This window comes from Dermacentor albipictus, chromosome 1, assembly GCF_038994185.2.
Source record: "Dermacentor albipictus isolate Rhodes 1998 colony chromosome 1, USDA_Dalb.pri_finalv2, whole genome shotgun sequence".
Classification (NCBI taxonomy): Eukaryota; Metazoa; Arthropoda; class Arachnida; order Ixodida; family Ixodidae; genus Dermacentor; species Dermacentor albipictus.
This window is the reverse complement of record NC_091821.1, coordinates 384,021,258-384,037,087: the sequence shown is the minus strand read 5'-3', so window position 1 is coordinate 384,037,087 and position 15,830 is coordinate 384,021,258. Positions and strand designations below refer to the sequence as shown.

General features: G+C 45.1%; 2 protein-coding genes across 2 annotated transcripts in view; one reads left to right on the top strand and one right to left on the bottom strand.

The window, feature by feature from the left end:
- Nucleotides 1–4,752, top strand: part of LOC135902434 (probable RNA-binding protein 19) — a 74,593-nt gene extending 69,841 nt beyond the window's left edge. The window contains exon 19 of the mRNA XM_065432494.2: nt 1,525–4,752. Within this exon, the coding sequence (XP_065288566.1) occupies nt 1,525–1,541 (17 nt within the window). The 3' untranslated portion in view covers nt 1,542–4,752. The remainder of the gene's footprint in view (nt 1–1,524) is intronic.
- LOC135902435 (uncharacterized) lies at nt 4,481–11,296 on the bottom strand. The gene is made up of 4 exons (XM_065432495.2): nt 10,927–11,296; nt 9,147–9,642; nt 8,242–8,327; nt 4,481–7,967 (listed from the first exon to the last, which is right to left on the bottom strand). The coding sequence occupies exons 2-4, from the start codon at nt 9,587–9,589 to the stop codon at nt 7,747–7,749; spliced, it is 750 nt and encodes a 249-aa protein (XP_065288567.1). The 5' UTR covers nt 9,590–9,642; nt 10,927–11,296; the 3' UTR covers nt 4,481–7,746.
- Nucleotides 11,297–15,830: the final 4,534 nt, after the last annotated feature.

Sequence of the window (15,830 nt, the reverse complement as noted above, 5' to 3'; positions counted from 1 at the left end):
TAGTGAGAAACTTTATGGCCCATCAGTTCGTCTGCTTCGTCATTCGCGCATTTTTCTCTGACGGATGTACAGTGTAGTGCCGCTGTACCATTTTGCTGGCGTTTTATTTTGGCGTTCATCAAACTTGCATGGTACCGCGGAGTTTGCCGAAGGAGGATGTCACATTCTAGGACTAAGGTCAGCTTTTTCAATGTTTATGGGTGATATCGGGGCTTAGCAAACGAGCCCCTGTGATCAGAATCGCTCGTGATGCATAGTTAAGAATGGTATTCGCAAACGAGGTCGAATGCGGTACATGGCGAGAGCCGCCACTTCGATAGGTGCCGCCATGTTCAATAACGCAAAACTATTGTGTCGAGTTCGAGTTGCTGCGCTGTTTCAGTGATATAGTGTTGCCAACGCACACGCTAAATCCTATTTGCATCTTGCATATGCGCAGTGGCGCTGACGCTTCTTTTTGCGGATGCAAAACCTTCGCGGACCCTATTCGAATACTCCCTAATGTGTACGGCATGACGTGAATACGTTAGATGGTGTTATGTTCAGTGCAGGTATGCATACTCAATCGGTCTTATGGTGAGTTTTTGCCCACGAGCAGTGACTGTCGCACTGTGTTGCATCATGGGTTAATAAACACGCGTTTGTTGACGATCTGTATGTGGAGTCTTCTCTGTGCCCTATCGACAAACCCGGCCGTAGCGCCCTTTGTGCATCGAGGTGTGGAGGTGTGTCGCACCCTTTCCTGAAAGCACTTGCAGGGTAAGCTTCGTGTAAACCCATCTCCACAACATATAGACTACGTCAGTTAAAATTTGCATGGTACATCGTAAGCACACGTGCGTTGAACTGCGTCAAAAGTGCTTGCTGCTGCACCAAATCAGCTCTTTGCCTATGCCAGAATCTGCACCGAAAGGTGAAATGGCTGTTCCACCACTGTATTTCGTATGGTAAGCTAGTGGAAGCAGAGCCGTATTGCATGCTTTTGGAGCTCCAGAAACTTCCATGGTTTGCAGGACGAACTGGCTGGCTAGTTTAGGTGTGGGCAATCATTCTTGTTTGTGATTATTATGGAGGGGTCTTGTCGAGAAGTGTGGAATATCAAACACAGTGGACTGTGAGGAAGGCACCATGTTGTGGACTTGTGGTTCATAAACAGCAGTGTGAGATTGATAATGATGCACATTAAGTATAAATAAATTTCCATTCTGTAAAGCTAAACTGTGCAGGTTTTGTTTTATTTCTGATTGACAATATCATAGGCATGCTACATTTTAAAAATAAAATCAGATGTGCATTAGATTAGATTCATATATAATAAAACAATAATATATGAACCCATAAACTCTCAATGCATATTAGAATGTTAGAGCTAGCACATTCATGTGCTAGCTTAGGATTTCACAATAGCAAGACATTCTCAGTGTCTACGCACAGAGCTTGTGCAGATTGTGCAGTGTTCTGTGTCAATAGTGTTCGCTGAAGTTGTTCTCTGCTCAAAATATCTTTTTCAATACTTCCTTACAGGCAGAAAGGCACCCTGAGACCCACTGTCAATGAGGCCTGCTTTCTTCCCATCCTTTGGCATCAAGTCATGTCAGTGTCTGTGGGAAAATCAAGTCGTCGTGTTTCTACCTCTAGTGTGTCTGGTGTTGTGACTGTGTAAAAGACATTCCAAGTTCCTCATTACCATCTTCATGGTCTTGACAAAGCTTACACAGGAGATTGTGTTGTTCCCTCTGACCTTGCTGCCAAATTGCAGGTTGGTTTGCTGTGTTCTATGCTCTTTGTTGGTAGGACTTTGCCAGGCAGCATTGTTTCATCTTTTTGAAGCAGTTTGTGCGGACAGGGTTTCCAGTAGTATGGTATGTTATCTATATGTTGGTCACACATATAGCTGGAAAAAAGGCAGTAAAGACAGCGGCATTGAATTTAAAGGCACAGGACAGTACTACTGTCTAGCGTGGCATATTATGTTTTCATTTCTTGCGTTGTTCTCTTTTGAGCCCTACCTTTCTTGAGCAAGTCGATTAAAAGTACACTCTCCTTGAGTGACAAGCATTGTAGATTGCAGGGTTTAAGCAGTGCTGTGCACATATAAGTGCCACTGTAGAAAGCACCAGACACGCAGTGCTAAGGAGCTGCATAAAGTAGTGATGACTATTGTTGCAACTAAAGATGCAGCTTGAAGCGTTTAAATATTTGTTCATTTTTCTGCAAATTATTGTACACGGGTAACATACTTCGTGCTGAGCACATGTACGTTTGCACGGAGCCTGGTGATCCACGTTTTGCAATGGAGGAGCAGTTGTTTTATTTAATGTTTTGTAATTAACTATACAACATTTGACTTTGATGCTTGATTTTTATTTATGCATAGCAAGTGGTATCTGTGAGTTGTCTTGTGGTTGTGCTCAGGTCTGTGTGATTAGCAAAAGGTTAGTAGAAAGAAAAAAATGACCTCTTTCTTTATGTGGAGGTGGGAAGGCAGGTTATTGGCAGAAGTTGCTTTGCGGAAGTACGCTGCCCGAAGGGCAAGCTATGAATAATACATGCTGCACTGCATAGGGCTCGAGTATTGTATATAGCTAAGTGACCTTAGGAAACAAATATAGTGTGGGGCAGCTTGAGTCCTGGGCTCACGCATTTTTGAGCGAAAACTTCTGGCGGTACTCGACTCCAGATGTGTCATCTACGGCTGACAGTGCTCCTTTCCCAGTGCCAGGAACATTGTTGCTTGTAAATGCCAATGCATCTGGTCAATTCATCTTGAGCCAACTAAGTCATCTTACTTCTTAATGTGATTGCTCAAGAGTACCGCCCCTGCAGTTATGCTTTGATGTTCTGACAGACCTTGAACTGGTGTGTATCAAGGACATTTCTAAACTGTACCCTGCATTGTCTGAAAGATAATGTACACATAGTGCATGTTTCTTTTTTTAATTGATTATGCACACATTTTTGCGTGTAGGAAATCCAAACATTTGCAGGATTTGTTTGGGTGGAATGTTATTTTATGTGCTAGTGACTCTAGTTCTGTAGATGCTTGTTACATAAGGCTTGCCCGCTGTCCATGAGCTTGTTCTGTAGCGCACTGAGAAAGCCTATCAACAGAAGGGGTGGATAAGTGAGGTAGTTATATGGTTCGTGAACTGTCCTGTCTTTGGACTGCGTAACCTCTGGAGCAGCTTTCTAAAGGGCCATCGTCTTGAAGCTACTATGGACGCAGTGTGTCGCATGGTGTGCGTTTGTGAGATGTAAAGAGCTAAAAGGCAGAACGACTATAAGGTGGGCAAGTTGGAACCGATTCATATTGAAGAATGGGCAAAATGATAGAGCGTTTTTTAGAATGAAGTGAGGTAGAAGTTGTGATTGTATAAACAGAAGAGCACCTATTGGTTAAAAAGAATTCATTGACTAATATGGTGATTATTAAAATTGAAATGGCCACACTTGCAGCTTATTGAAGTGGCACAGACATCCCACGAATATCTTGAGGAATGCGCAATTAGACTTACCTGATTCAGTGGATGTAGTGGCTTTTGTGTGCTGAAGTTGCACATATTTAACTTCTGAGAAGGGCTTTTCCTGAAAGTAATAAAACAGCACAAATGGTTTCCAGCAGAACGTACTGACACGGACAGAAAGGGACAACGACACGCTGGTGAACCAGCATGTGTTGTCGTCCCTTTCTGTTCGTGCAAGTACATTGTGCTGGAAGCCATTTGTGCTAGGTGCAGCCAGCGAGCTCAGGCAAGCACTAGTCTGAAGAAATAAAACATAGTGATATTGCAATTAAGTTTCTTCACTCAAGTTGAATACAGCCTTTTGACTGATTGTTACCTGTTGGTGGAATGCAGGCATAATGTTCAAATTCTGTAGACAACAGCTTACATAAGTAGCTAGGCTGAAAAATAAGTAGTGGTCTGCTAGATTTAGGAACTGTGGAAAACATAATGCCGCCGTCTTTCTTTTTTTCTTCCTATGAAGGTTTTGTAGAGTAGACCACTACAGCTAAGATCAAAATGAATGAGATTATGTATTCATGCTTTCATATGTCATGAGAAGTTTTATTGCCACTGCAGGACCTTGATTGATTTGTCAAGTTGAGTTCATATCCCACTCCAATATCTGAACATGCGGTGCACAACTTTAAAAGCTGCTTAGAAAATATTTTTTGAGGATTCTTTGAAATGTCTCAGTTTTGCTTAATTTTCCTAAAATATTTCAACTCATGATTGTGTAAATTGCAATGTTGCAATCTTGAATTATTCATGCATGATGGAAAGAAATTTGATGTATAACCCTTCGTTGAAGAAAAAATTATTCTTTGGTGATGTATAGGATGCTGTCCGAAGTTAGTGTACTGAAGTTCATGAGGTATTGGACTTGCATTTACACAAACAAGCTTTTTTTTTCTAAACCTTATGCCTCGCCTCTTGTTGAAGCCAGTTAAGAATGAAAAAAATCAATGCAACGGAAATGTGCGTGAAATATTATATTCATTTACTATGTACAAGCAATTGGTCCCACGACCATCATCACTGTGGTCAGTGCAAAGTTTTGTACTTGGCAACAAATGTGTGCAGCACCAAAAAAAAAAAAAAAAAAGATGATGTGTACATGTGCAACTCTATCTTCCATGTGTGTTTATATTGTAACAAAACAGTCATTTCATTTTTCTTCTCACTGCACTGAACTGTGTTCATACATCAAAATAAAATACTTTGCAAGCGAATGTCGCTTCTATACAGAGCAAGAGTGTGGCTTGACTACAGTTGTATAACAACAGCGCTAGCTATAACACAGCACACTTGACACGGCAACAGAGAGGCCTCCTCAAAGGCACGCAATGGTTGTCATTTACAACTGGGGTACAATAACCATAAGGCAAGCATGGTCTCAAGCATGGTACTTTAGATCAAGTTGATATGAGTGCATTCAGCGCAGCAAATGATGACTCGTGAAACAGGCTTCTACTGCAGATTAAAGTGCTGTGTGTTCACACTTTCATTCAACAAGGGCACATACTTTTTAGACAAAGTTAACATAAATGAGTATTGTGTAACTTATGGTGCATCTTCATACATACAACATATTTACCAGGTCCCAATGTTCTTTTCTCCGCTGCGCTTGGCCTTTTCATTAGGTAGTCTGTTCTAATTGAATCAACCTTTTGTCAAATTAGGTTCAAGTATTGTGACGCAAGAAAAAATGCCCATCCAATGCAGAATATGTATGTTTCGATCAATGCAATGCTTGCTTCCACCTTTCACGTGTAAAAATAGCAGAGCCTGGAATAAGTGGTTCTTACGTCTAAACCAGTCATTTGTTTGCCTTCTATAATTGCGTGTAAAGGTGATGTTATACTAGTGGATTTTGTTTAATTATTGCCAAGTTTGGATGCAATAAATTTCCATTTCACCCATAATGAGCCAGAAAGGTGGATCATCCACTTGCAATGTTAGGTTAGAATCGTAGCTTTTAGAGCAATAGGAATAGTAAGTGTCTCCATTCCCTTTACTCAGTAAATCTGTTTTTTATGCCCAGCATCACCACATGCAGTGCTTTTGATTCATTCTGGAAAAAACAGTCTAGTTACTGTGCGTAAACATGGTATTAAACAAAACGCACTGCACAATGCTACTTTTAAGCCAAATTTGGGCAGAACTGAGTGACCTATTGAACTGGAACAGTCATTTATAGGTGGCTCTCTTACTTTTGCATAATTTTGTACTTGTGCCCTAATGTGAAATGGTAGCAATTCTTTTCTCTTTGCAGAGTGTTATAATTGTAAGACACAACACGTTTTTGTGCTTTCTTTCTGCCGTTGCCTTGAACAAAAGAAAACATCTACATACACTGGTGGCCATGACTGCAAAAGCTTGCTCTGTTCATCTGCTTGGAGTATCATAGTAATCCTCAGCACTTGTGCCGATTTCTGCCTTTTACACTGAGCCACCTAATGAAGCCCGCTTGGTCTAGATGGCACACAGCAAGAACGATCTCTACTGTACAAATGTTCTTTCTAAATGAAGAGCCATTAATAGCTCACTTAGCTGAATTATATATATTGCAAACATAGTTTCTACACTTAAAGATCAGCCAGTAATGGCACGGTGCATAATATCACTTGAGTAGTTGCGATTTTCGAGAAATGAATGACCCCTCTAGGGCTGGTGACTTTGTTGCTTGTAAGTCTCTGAATGACAAAAGTTTAGCTGAACTGCAACATGTAAGGCTGAACTGATTGGCTCACTGTAAAACCTGCAGTGTACCAATCATAACAACATTGTGTACAACAATGAGAATGAAAGCTGATAAATTTTAAAAATTCACAAATGGAAACACTGTGTATATGTAATGTGATAATTTCTATTTTCTTCTGAGTTCCTGCTTTTTGCTAGCTTACGGTTAAAAGAGCATTTTGCAGCAACCAAAATAGTCCGAGTTCAAAGGTTACAGTCGCTCATTTTCTTCTGGCCCCAAAGAGATCTTACAACCTACATTTTGCGCATGCTGCTCAACAAGTGAAAATCCACACTTCTAATTCAGTATGAAATCTTTCCCCAGGCAGAGCATTTCAATCACCCTGTTTCAACAGAGTAACAACAGCTGGTGGCATTCTCTGTCTCGTAACACCTAGGCATTGAGGGACGGCATAGTAAACATCCGTGGATTAAATCTGACCACCCAGAGTTTTTTAACGTGCATGTAAATATAAGCACACGGGGGTTTCACCCTGATGTGCCAACACATCTTGTCCTTTTACCTAAGCATTAGTGGAGGATATGATTAACCCTGCTTTAATTGCCCGTAGCTACCTGTACTGCCCACTTCCTAAATTAACTGCTGTTCAGCATGCTAACTCTTTAAACCATGTCTTGTCCTATCAGAATAAGTACTGTAAATCCTGTAGATCACTTCATTCACCCTGTTTCAACTACCTATGACTGCAAGCTTTTTCTCTGGGTGAGAACAACGCTGGCCTAGAAGGCTGCTAGAAGAGTAAGAAAAGCAAGCCATGATGTGCCTCTCTCTCACAGTTACAGTTCATGAAATTCACCATGGCAAGGAGTCATCGCACAGTACATGTCTATTTACACGTGAAACTTTGTTAAAGTCGAGCTTAAGTTGAAGTCAGTGCTAAACAAGGGAAAGAAACGACAAAAACGTGTTTTTAGCCCTACTGTTTTCCTCACTTTACATGCCTGATGTAGAAATTGCTCTTGACTACACCATAGTTTTGACTGTAGTGTAGGGCTTGGATGAATTGATGATGGGCCTTATGGGGGTAGCAATGTATAGTTAATTTAAGCAGTGCTATGCCAATGGCCTTATTGCTCCAAGCACTTTAGGCATAGTAGAGAAACTGGAATTAAGAAAGGAAAAACACTGACTCAGTGTAAAGTGATCAGAGATACTCAAAACCTTGAAACAATGCTGCACTGTGCAACTGTATATAGTTAAAGGCTACGAATTATACTTCACTAAAATTTTGCAGGCAACTTTCAGTCTTACGTTATGACAGGATCCAGCAGATCAGCAGTTGTACGAGGTGTAGAATGAGCTTTCCATACATAGGAGAGGCCCCATGCTGACTAGCTTCTCTTACCATGTGCTAGCAAAGCCCTATGACACTGCACACGTCATTGTGAGCCAGGGGCATCGCTTGGTATGGTCCTCAATTCCTGAATGGCCTCCACTTTGTGTGGCAGTCCCTTGTAGCTTGTGTCATCACACACACAGTCACACCAGTGTTGAGAGCTCAAGAGTGTGGGTCAAGTCCGGCTGCACACCAAGTGCTCGGCTCTCAACGAGTTCACGAGTAGCACAGGTCTTCTCCCACTGCCAGAGGTAGACGTTGTGGACGGAGGCCACACCACAGAAGACAATGCCCAGTCCAATCACAACACTGGTTACGATGGCTGGCAGCTCGTGGAAGTGGATGAATGTGAAGAGGATTACTCCTGGAAAGCAGCACATTTTTTCATATATAGGCTCTGAGTGAGGTCAGATGTCATATATAGGCTCTTGGAATTGAGATCACATGCAGTGAACAAGGAAGGAACATACTCTGTAGACAAATGGATAAAAAGCAGATTTATGAAACCAAGAGATCACAAAATGTTGCGGAGCAAAGCCTGCTTTGTTAGCAGGAAATGCCCAAGTCGCTTGCAAGAGCTTACTTCACTGAGTGCTTATAAATTATGTGCATGGGCAATATTGAAGTGGTAGGCCTACCTGTGAAAAAGACTGGTATTGACAAGAAAAAGCCGGCAATAGCCAGCACACGGGTATGTGAGCTCCTCTTGATGAACATGTTTGTCCTGCAGAAACAGATAAGAGCAAAGTCACTCTAAATGTATGATTAAGTGAACGAAGCCATGCTATAAAATATTTCACTTGTGGGAGGACTGTTTCCTGGGCAGCTAATTTTGAGCTACATGAAATGGCATGACAGTTGCTGCTACTGCCCTTGCATATTCAGCGTGAGAAGCTTGGCCAGTCCCATGTGCATGTTTGAGCAGTGTGAAGTGATGCAGGTTTTTGTGTACTGGTTAGTGCAATAGTACTTGTGTTGCACTACCTTATGCAGACCATTATTAAAATCTGGAAACGAGATTTAGAGGTATGTTAGATGGTACTGATTCTGGAAGAGGCACAACTGCCTACATGCAAATGCATTTGCACTCATATTAGTGATTGCAAACTGTCCTATGCTGTGTCCAGTATGCAGAGGACTAAATTTGGTGCACAGACAATGTTAGTTTTGAGGACTGGCACACACACATTTCGCTTGCAATTTGCTAAGAATTTCAGTTAGCCTAACTAGATGGAAGTGGCATTGGTCATATGCTGCAATGTTTTGTCTGTTCCAAAGCTGTTTTGTCTAATCTTCATTGAGTCTGATTTTAATTCTCATTTCATTAAACAAATAGAATACGGTGCACAAGACTGTTGCAGGAAGTGAAGTCTTCATGAAGACATAAACTTGTAATATATTTCAGGATAGAAAATATGCAAGGCCGATATCTTCAGCGGAGGTGGCATTTGATATGACAGTGAGGAGTGTAAGTGCGTGTTTTTTGCTTGCGCACGTATGTCACGATGCGCGAACAACCCTCCCAGATGAACTGTGTCCCGACCTGTCGAGTCCATTCGGCGTCCGGAGCAGCTTGACGCCGAGCAGGAACTGGATGCAGCAGACGAACAGGCAGCACAGGTTGAGCGATATGGTGAGCGTGCTCATGGCAACGGCCACCTGGTAGAGGGCCAGGTGTTCCTCCGGGCTGTCGGAGTTCTGGGGGCCCGCGCTGGCCACGCGTTGTAAGAAGAAGAGCGCGAGGAACGCCATGAGCAGCGACAGGAGGCAGAGCAGCGCCAGTGAGCCCAGTAGTTGGTGGACTGCGAGCCGGGACGCGGACGCCAGGTGCAGGCGCCTGCGCGCATCGGCCACGAGCAGCGGCGTACCTCCGCCGCCCGCGGCCGCCGAGTGCTTGCTGAGCGAGCTGACGTTGAGCAGCTGCCGGCTGGACATCTTGAGCGTTGGCGGCGTGGCGGACGCCTCGAGGCTCGCCGAGCTCGACATCACGGCGCCGCCCGGGACGTCCCGGCCATGGCCCAGGGCTCAAGGCCGGAATCCTGCACGGGCGGCACGGGCATACACCGGTCAGCCAGCCAGCCGTCGACGCTGCTGCCCGTGCAGCAAGCAGCCGAGGCAGGCCCTCGGTCGGCGGGTCAACGGCTCCCGCGGAATGCGTCGGCCGTCACGCCAGAGGGCAGAACGGCGCCCGCCGCCGCCAGCCGCACACGGTCCTTGATCGGCCGTCCGGCGTGACGGGGTCCTCCAGAGAAGGAGCACGCTTCGCTGCCGAGGCGTTGCTAAACGCGGCACGCACTGACCAGAGCTACTACCCGTGGCTTTCTTTCCCAGAGCTTTCTCCCGCTCTCCAAACACACGACGTGCTCCACCAGAGACCTGTGTTTACGCGGCTTTCTATATACGGACTTCCCGTTCCCGTAGGATGATTTGTTTACGTTGGCGATCGGTGCGCGCGGCTCCTTTCTCGACTGATCGACCCATCGGTTCGGCTGTTCCTAACGTCTGGTCTGGTCCGAACGGAAATAGAACGGCCCAGCTATAAGGAGACGCGCGTTGCGAGTCCATCTGCGATAGGACTATGTTGAATGCGTGGTGGTGCTCAGCGAACCGCACAGGTATGCTGCCGACCAACCGACTATGCTGGAAGACCGTGCAGCTTAATAGAATACAACGTCGCGCTGCGCTAGAGTACACACAGAGCCCTCCCGGATGCGCACATATCCTGGCATCGGACACTGCGCGTAAGATGGGAACGATATCCATTACGGTCCAACTGTACTCGCACTCGCGCGTATGTGTGTCATTGTGTTTCACTGAAAAAAAGAAAAAGAAAGAAAGCTTTCTTTTGGAGATCAAAAGCGCATATAGTACCATGCACAATAACTGCGGCTTTTGGTAGGCGATTGGTAGGAGTTCCAAGTGAGAGCAAAGCGAATTCGCGTTCAATGAGCAAATACTGTGCACCATTACACAGGTACGAACTTCACCCAAGGCAGAGTAAGTGGCACAAATTTAGTTGAAGCCAACGCGCTATGGTACATAGCAACGGCTGCTGGTTGTGATCAGACACGAAGCTCGGCGATGCTGCTGATATTTTAGTGACGCAACAGTACAGTTAATTACGGACGGCGAGTAGGCGCTGACGGCAAGCGGACATATGCGGCGAGCGCAGCTCAGACTTCAGAATGAGCGGCGGCAGCAACACGCACTCTCGCCCCAAAACAGAGGTGGCGGCGGCGGCATTTCAAAGGCGACCGTTGCACGCACCGCACGTCCAAGCGTGGGCTCATGGCGGGCGCGAGATGTGGCGGAAGCAAACTCACCTGAGCGCTGCGCGGTGACCGTCGTCGTATCCCCGACGCTGCGCTTCCGACGGTCACTGGACTGGTTCAATGAGTTCGAGTTTGGTGCGTTCGTGGAACCTACGCGACGTCGAGACAACGGCCACAGGCGGCCGTTGGATTGGCGGGGGGCCGAAGGTGGGGGGGCCTCATCACAGCCCCACACGGGCTGCTCGGTTCGATTGGTGCTCTTGAGGGGCCCGCCGTTGCGGGCGCGCTTCTTCTCCTCCCACTCTTCCTGCCCTCCTCTCCTTACCTTTCTCTCCGCTACGGCGACGGGCTGGTGGTGGCGGCCTTCAGAACTGTGGCGCTGGTGTCGTCGTTATTGAGCGGCGCCATGATTTTAAAGTCGAAACGTCGTTTCTTTCTGCTTGTAGGTACTTGGTTGTGATGTGGCATGCTGTAATAATGTTCTTTTTTTTTAATCGGACAAATTATCGCCAATATTGCACGATGAAATGCATAAGAGGGGCGCCTGTCACGTCGCGGTAAGCTTCGACAATGCCAGCAAGGACCGGCATAAGAGTCGCGTTTAATAAAGCCCGGCGGGCGTCGAGTGACATTCACTCTATCGATAAAGAGAGTGTGTGCGGGATCATAGTGCAGAGTGCTCAAGGATATCAACTCATGCTTTTTCACCAGTTCGCCTTGTTTTCCCCCCTTTTGAATATGACTCCTAAACATTACATGCAAAGCTCGCGCACTTCTCAGCGTTTCCTCGTTACGAACATTTCTAATGTCGAGGAGGTGGGACTTTTTAGAGAATCCTGCTTAGATTGTTAAGGCATTGTTTTGTTGCATAGCGAGCCCAAATGTTCATCTGAAGTTGAAATGACGTCCTACAAAGGCAGAAAAAAAAGGGGGAAAAAAGAGCAACAGCAGCACCACCGAGTAGTTGGTGACGTATGCATTCTGCAAACGTTGAATGCAAGTTTTCACGAGGGAGCAACGAGTAAACTTAATGGAGGAAAAGAAATAGTGGTTGCGAATTTCACATATAAAACGCCTGAAACACTGGCCCAGGGTCCCTGTTATTTCGCATCTATTTACCACGCAGATGCCTTCCAGGGAACACCAATCTTCCATGATTTATTTGTATGGCTGGCATCGCTTTTCGTTTATTTTGTTTCTTACGACGAATGGCTGGCGGCGGTTCTTGCGTACGAATGGCTCAACCGCGCCCAGATGCGCAAGTTGAGGGGGGAAAAAAGGCAAAACTCTTCGTTCTCTTCATTCGTTCCGCTTCGTGCATTATGCATTGCAGTTAAACCTCGCCAACCAGCTTAGAGCTTTATTTAGTTTACACAGTCGGTTCCTTGCTCGAGTCTCGTTTGGACCTCTAGATTGCTTAAACTGACAGTTAGATAGAAATAAATAGGTTGGCTCCATCACGAAGAGCCAGCTTCAGCAATGCAGGAGTTTTGTCATTGCTTATGTGAAGAGACATCTTCGCATGTATGAAATGAGAATGGACATGCATAAAGCTCTGTAATTTCGCATATTACACACCACACGTACATGCTATGTGTACACATATTTACACCGCGTATGCGGCACTCGACGTGCACATTATAACTGCATAGCGGGAACTCGCTCCAACTGGAATACTTCTGCCGTTTTCCGATGTACTTACAATGGGCAAATTGAACTTACGTCGATGCTTAAGCGTTGGCGATCTGTTGCTTCTTATGCCTGATAGACAAATACATTCATAGTGTAATGACATTCCTATTGCCGTTTGAAACACCATTGTATTTTTTGAGGCACCATCTAGGCGCCTTGAGAACCAGTTCAGCGTCAAATGTGTGTCTGGTAGAACAAATTCCTTCAATTCTTCAGGTTTTGCTACCAGCCATTGTACTTTGCAACGGCCTTCCAGAGAACATTTTTTTCAATGACTAATGGCGAACATTTCCATGAGGATTTATACGCATATTTCTTGTCTCAGAATTGCATAATGATGCTATTTTTGCTGCTAGCTATTTCATTTTGTTTTTGTTCCTGCCCCATTTTTCTGCTCCAGTGTTGGGTTGTTGGGCGGCATTTCATAAGAAACGCTCGTTAAGTTGTAGTTGGTGGACGACTTAACGCTTATAATCTGCACAAGAAGCATTGAGCCAGGCCGTATAGCATATAGGTACAGCATAATTTTTACCAATTCAAAGGCTTCTTTAATGAGCACTAGATTATCGGCAAACGAGCATTTCTTCATCTCACCGTGCGTCGGAGTGCTGCTACAGCAAGCGGCAATTGTTCCCGCGATTTTTGTGCTTAGCAGTATTTATTGAGCGCCACTGCCACTATAAGCCTTCACGGCGGATGGAATCTTTACCATTTACTGCTCATTTAGAGTGGTATACGTTGTTTCGCGAATGCAAAATAAATGTAATGTACTAATGACAGCTGAAACGCAAGAGACGATAGGACGGGTATACACAGGGTTTCGATCCCCTTGTTCCAGTGTGTGGTTAAAAAAGGGCGATTCAGGACCCGGGCGCGTACTCTGGGGGCAAGCCCATACATGGTGAACGACTGAGTAGCGAAGCAATAGTGAATCATCATGTGCGTATTACTCGTAACAGGTGTCCTCATTTCCATTTGGAAATGAGGACACCTGGTATTTCTGACCGACAAAGTAGTGGGAGTAAGTTCACCTCCGTTAGCGTTAAAAAAAAAAAAACTACATAAAACTTGCACAAATAAGGCTGACTCACAGTTATCTATAAGCACACCGACCTGTTAATAGAATGACGCATTCAACGGATTATTTGACTTACTTCATTGATTTAGCGATTCGGTATGTGACACTGGGTGTGTGTGCCCCTTCTTCGGCCAATCCTCCATAATGGATACGTGTCACTATGGCACGAGTGAAGCATCCGTAAATGTAGCTTATGTGTCGTACTAATCGGTGCATGTGCCTGTCATCACCATTCTTCCCTCAACCAGCGTCATACATCGCCTTCTTCATCGTGATATCGCTGTCTATACGCCTGTCGCTCTGTGCATCCGTCTGAATTGGGGGTTTTATATCCGCATGGCTTGCGAGCGATGCAGCGCATATACATGATAACTTTCATGACAATAAAGTTATGACCTTTGTGGTGCATAAACATAAACATCGAATGATGTTTCATGCTGCGTATGATTGACGTAAACACAATTGCGCGCACCGCCGTTAGTTGTGTGCAGGAGTTAAGTAACCGCGCTTCACTAAAGCTTCGCTTCGAATAGATTCCACAACGTGTTGGATATGCAGAATTTTTAATCGAAATAATTTTACACTTGAAAGACTGCTGTTGCGAAAGTGTGTGCCCACCGGACTGGTATCCTCGGTTGACGAGTTATGTTTGTTTGCCCTACGTTTTAGGGAACTGCTTGCGTTATTAATGGCTCTTAGTGATGTCTGGTGCACGTAGACGCGGTTATGGCAATTTTTGACGCTGTATGTACGCCCCACGCACGTTTTTTTTCTTTTTTTCGTAATAACTAAACTACGAAAGGGAAAAATAAGCACCTGCGGCCTATATTAATTGAAGAGGACGGCAACGAGGCGGCCTGCAGGAGCCCACCTACATGCCGCAAAATGCCCGGTATGAGTCAAAGAATGCTTCGCATTAAAAGTGACCACGTAATGTTTTCACCTACAGCTGTGTGCTAGCCTTGCTTACCGTCTGACGCCATGCTGCGTTTATACTAGCGGTCACGGTGTGCAAGTGGACGTCTGTTTTTGAGCCAAAGCGCAGGTGTTAGGTAGCATGTGCGCAGCATCGGATGACACTGGCATCCGGCGGAGAGCACGTGGTGTGGCGCTTCTCGGGTGATCGGCATTTTTCCATCGCAGCGCAGTTGCGTGATGCGTCATAGTTTGTGGACCCTTGAGGGCTCCTCGTAAAACATTACGGTTGGAGGGTGGGGAGGAAGGACCGAAAATCTAGTGAACAAAGAAGTAGTAAATACACAGAGACTGTATAGAACATTGCATTTGTTATGAAAGCACGACAAACAGGAAACAATGGGCACCACATAAGGATCGTGGCTAATATAAGGAAAGGAGAAAAACGCGAGAAAATGAAATAAAATTCGGAAGCGTGCGCACTGCATACGCAGACAAAAAACAAGTACACCACTGTTTTGTGTTAGCTGTAGGGCTGAGGGCTGCAGAATAATTCGTTAGCAGGTTCCATTCACCGGCCATGTTTGAAAGGAGGTAGTTGTCGCATCTATAGATGGCACCCGTTTGCCCACACATGACCGGGGATACAGCCGTGCACTAGTTTTTAAAGCCAATTACAGCGAAGCTGTTACGGGCTACTTTCCCAACTATCGCGTCCACGTGTAGAAAAAAAAAAAATCCCGAAGATAGTGCAATGCCGGGCCGACCCGCGGCGGATACACAGCTTCACTGGTGATCCTTCTTCACATAGTGGGAAGGCAGTGCTCTTTTTTTTTTTCTGCCGTCCCCAGTTTGGCGTGGCTGCTGGATCGGCCGCTACCCGGCCGATATATTTGTGAATACTAAAGTTATGTGTGCGCAGAATGTTATACCATACTGAACGACGTGGTGTCAGTAAACGCACCACTTTTCTACGTAGCAGAAAAGCAATATTCTATTGTAAAGGCGTTTATTAGTCACCGGCGTTCGTGACCGACCGTTAGTGCAGGGCACGGACTTTCAGCACGAGCAGCATTCACGAGCAAAAGCGCTGGAGAGGACGACCCACTATAACGTTCCAATCCGTCCCTACACTACTCTAAAGTGTCGACTCGCCGGATCATTAAATCATGCTGATATCTTAATAGAATAGCGCATTATATTCAACGGATTTCTTGATTTACTTAATTTTCTTTGGTTTAGGCATCTGGTATGTGCCATAGTGTGTGTG